Source organism: Buceros rhinoceros, unplaced genomic scaffold (assembly GCF_000710305.1).
Source record: "Buceros rhinoceros silvestris isolate BGI_N320 unplaced genomic scaffold, ASM71030v1 scaffold37189, whole genome shotgun sequence".
NCBI classification, from domain to species: domain Eukaryota; kingdom Metazoa; phylum Chordata; class Aves; order Bucerotiformes; family Bucerotidae; genus Buceros; species Buceros rhinoceros.
Genome location: NW_010430440.1, coordinates 1 through 3,754, shown reverse-complemented (window position 1 = coordinate 3,754; position 3,754 = coordinate 1). Strand labels below are relative to the sequence as shown.

Genomic DNA, 3,754 nt, shown 5'->3' with positions numbered 1-3,754 from the left:
ACAAAAGGAAGTAATGTAGAGCAAAATATGTATTAGGAAATCACTATTACAAGTAAAAAAATCTAACTTCAGTTTTCCTCATATGCCTTTGCTAATGCACTCGTCATTATAGTACTATTAATTAATTCGTAATAAATATAACACAAGTGTTACTGTTCTAAGAACGTTCTCTTTGGTATCTGAGAGCTAGATGTTATAGGCACTAACCCTGGGGAAGTGGAACAATTTTGTAATGTGTTTGGATTATGCAGAGTGAATTAAAAATAGCCTACATCTTAAGTGGCTCCAAGTCTACTAAAACATCCTGAGGCTTAATGCAATCCCTACTGTTTGTCTAAGCCAGGAAAATAAACACAGTATGAAAACATAACCCATCGTGATGCATTAAGACTTGCTTTAGAGTAAACATTTTCCTTCCTGTTCCTTTTTTCTTAGAAGAGCTTGCGGTCTTTTATGCCTTTAAAGAAATACCATTTGTTACATTGGATTTCTGGTCATTCTGCAGAACTGGGAAGGAGAAGATACTACAAATTTTTATTTGTCTGGAGGCCTTTGACCTTTGGCATGCACAATTACTTAGATTCAGTCTAGGCATTCAGCATTGTCATAGTAGTTAGGATTGTGCCTGTTCCCTGCTAGTCTAACAGTTTAAGGATTTACTTAGAGCTGGAGCAACTTGGCATTTTTTTCCTATAATGTTTACATTGTTGCCTGAAAGAATAGTCTTACTTTATGGTTACAAGTAAAATGTACTAATCTTACTGCTTATATTGCATGGAAAATACACTGCAAATAATATGCAAATAATATCTAAATAATAATATGCAAATAATATCTAAATAATAATATGCAAATAATTGCTTTGAAGATTTTGAATTCTGACCATTTGGTCTGTAGTATCTGAGTACACTGAGCACAGCAGTGCACCAGTGACAAGTAAAATACCTTCGTGTGTGCCAGCACAGAGACTAATCTGCAAAAACTGCTGTATATGATCTCTTAAGTGGGTGACAGTGTGTAAAGAACATTGCATTCATTAATAGTATTATTAATAATTGACAGAGTAAAAACCCTGATAATTTTTATCCTTTCTACAGAAGCTAAGGATTAAGTCAACTTTTATATGGTTAGATAAAATTTTGTATATAATGTTAAGTTGTGCAAGTTAGTTGAACTTCTATGATTTAGTTTCATGTTCTTGCTGCTTACGGCATCTTCAGCGAGACTGCAGCTGGCTGGTTGGAAGCTTGCATTGCCTGTTCTGCTGTGTTCTTGTGTGTGTGTCCCTCTTCATGATAGTGTTGGTTTTTAATCTTACTACCACCTTGTATCTTACCTTTCAGGGTTCTGATCCTACAGCCTTTTCTGTACTTACACAAGCTATTACTGGCCAAGTGGGTTTTGTGGATGCTGAATTCTGTACAACTTGTGGGGGAAAGGGAGCAGACAAAAGATGTTCAGTATGTAAAATGGTAAGAATCCATCAATAGTTATAATGGATCACAAAAAAATAGTGCCACTGAAGCGTTGAGGACTTCGAATGCTTTGCTATATACTATGTAGACATAGAAGGAATGGCATGTATGCCTCCACTGAAAACGTGCAAGCCATCTATTCCTAGGAGAGATGCATGAAATTCACAAGTGGAAGTGCTTGGATTTCTGAATATGTATGTTTAAGAATGAAGAAAGAGTATAGTTTTTGTATGTTCAGAGTTAACAAAACACCCCTATTCTTTACAGATATTTTATATAGGTTAAAATCATTCCGTATGACCTTACAAATTGCTTAAAAATGCCATTAAGTATTATACACAGAGTCATTTAACTTGGAACACTAAGAAATGCAAGAATATTGTATATTTTTTTTAGTGGATGAAGATGAATTGAAAGTTCTGGTAATTTTCAGGTGATGTACTGCGACCAGAACTGCCAGAAAATACACTGGTTTACCCATAAAAAAGTCTGCAAGACTCTGAAGGCAATTCATGAGAAACAGGAACTAGAAGCTGCCAAAGAAAAAAGGAAACAAGAAAAAAGGCAAAAGAAAGGTTAGGATCTATAGTTTTCTTGCTGAAACTAATGCTGCATCAACTGCACCTCAAGGAACGATACTAACAGGTCTTAAAATCTGTAACAACTGAAGGTTGAAATAAAAATCTTTGTTGTAGCATAACAGCATACCTGGAATTCTAGTCTTTCAATTTACAAATGCTGTGTACTTTCTAAAATCTAGTTTTTAATGCCAGAGTTACACAGGTTTCCACAACTAAAGCATTTTGAATTACACTGCACTGTTTCCAAATCCAAATCTTTAATCTGAATCATGCAGAAGCTTCGTGCTACTCTCCCTTCTGCTGGAGGTGTTAGGACAAGTTGGGTAATAAGCAGCAGCCCACTCCTTCCAGTTGCAAAGGTTCATGTAGGTGTTAATTCTCCTGAAATACTTCCTGTGTCATAATCACAGCATCAAGTTGAGTTGTGTACTTTAGAAGAAAGCAAGCATTAGTCTTTAAACTATTAATGGTGTTTACATCCCTTCAATAAAAAAATAGTTAATACACAATAACAGGAGAACACCATATCACACCCTGCCTTAACTTACTCTGATAGAATGTTTCTGTAAGTGAAATAATGGGAAAATTGTGGGTGACATCATGTTTTCTTTTTACAACTTACTAGATTCCCCTTCCCTTGTTTTAAGGATTGTAGAAGTAAGCTGGATAAATCACACCTTTCTTAATGGTAGCATTCTTCACTTCAGCTGGGCTCTAGAAACTATAGCAAGGTATAAATTAGTAATTATTTAAGTTTTCAACAGCTTTCTGTGGTGATCCAGTTAGAATAACAGTTGCTGTTGCATGGGATCAAGATGACTGTGAGGAAAAGATACTGGAAATCCCTGAATATATTGCATACCAATACAGCAAAACATAATGAGCTGTTAGCAGTGTGGTGCCTCAGACTGGAGACAAATTTACACACTTGCAGGTTCATACTAACTGCACAAGTCAGTGGCCAGGTGCTGTCCTCTTCAGAGGGGAGACAGGATCTTGGCAGATGGCTTTTCTCCCTCCCTTCCTAAAAAGGGAAGCATAACATTTTTGACATGTTACTACCACACTATCTAAATGTTATTCTTCATTAATGACCTCAGATACACGGCCAATGCACTAGAGACCTTATCAGATTATGAATCATTAGCAAGACACTGAATTCATCCTAGTCACCCCATGAATGATGGTGTACCACAGCTTTTCATGTCCCCAGCAGCTTTATTTCAAGTTAATAATACCCCCTACAAATCCTATACATCAGGGAAAAAAGAAAATCACGCAACTACAAGCAAAACCAAGAGTTTAAGAGTTTCCATGGTACAAGGGTGAGTGTTAAGAAAGCCTATGGTTCAGCTCTATAGCTGTGGGAGACTTTGGCAGAGTTGTGGTTAGCTGTGACAGTGTTTTTACCTGGCTATCAATCATAACAGGAAGTAAGAAACTAAGATGAACTCCTGTGGAACGTGCCAGGGTGCCAGCCAGGCTTTCTTCTCAGAATTCCTGGCACACAACCCCTATATAGCAGAACCAGGGCAAAAAGTAAAGTGCAATAGCTGATTCTGTCCTTGCAGTCAGGTTATAAATTTTAGGATGATTCACTTCAGCTGAAGTTCATTGTGGTGAACTGTTCATTAGCAAATAATTTCTGCAGCTTGTTATATGCATAAATGCTTCTTACATTATCACATACATGCCTTT

General features: G+C 36.7%; 1 protein-coding gene across 1 annotated transcript in view; it reads left to right on the top strand.

The window, feature by feature from the left end:
- The window catches only part of ANKMY2 (ankyrin repeat and MYND domain containing 2), a 9,871-nt gene extending 7,696 nt beyond the window's left edge, over positions 1 to 2,175 (top strand). Inside the window, exons 6-7 of the mRNA XM_010143040.1 lie at positions 1,344 to 1,472; positions 1,909 to 2,175. Of these exons, the coding sequence (XP_010141342.1) occupies positions 1,344 to 1,472; positions 1,909 to 2,055 (276 nt within the window). The 3' untranslated portion in view covers positions 2,056 to 2,175. The remainder of the gene's footprint in view (positions 1 to 1,343; positions 1,473 to 1,908) is intronic.
- Positions 2,176 to 3,754: the final 1,579 nt, after the last annotated feature.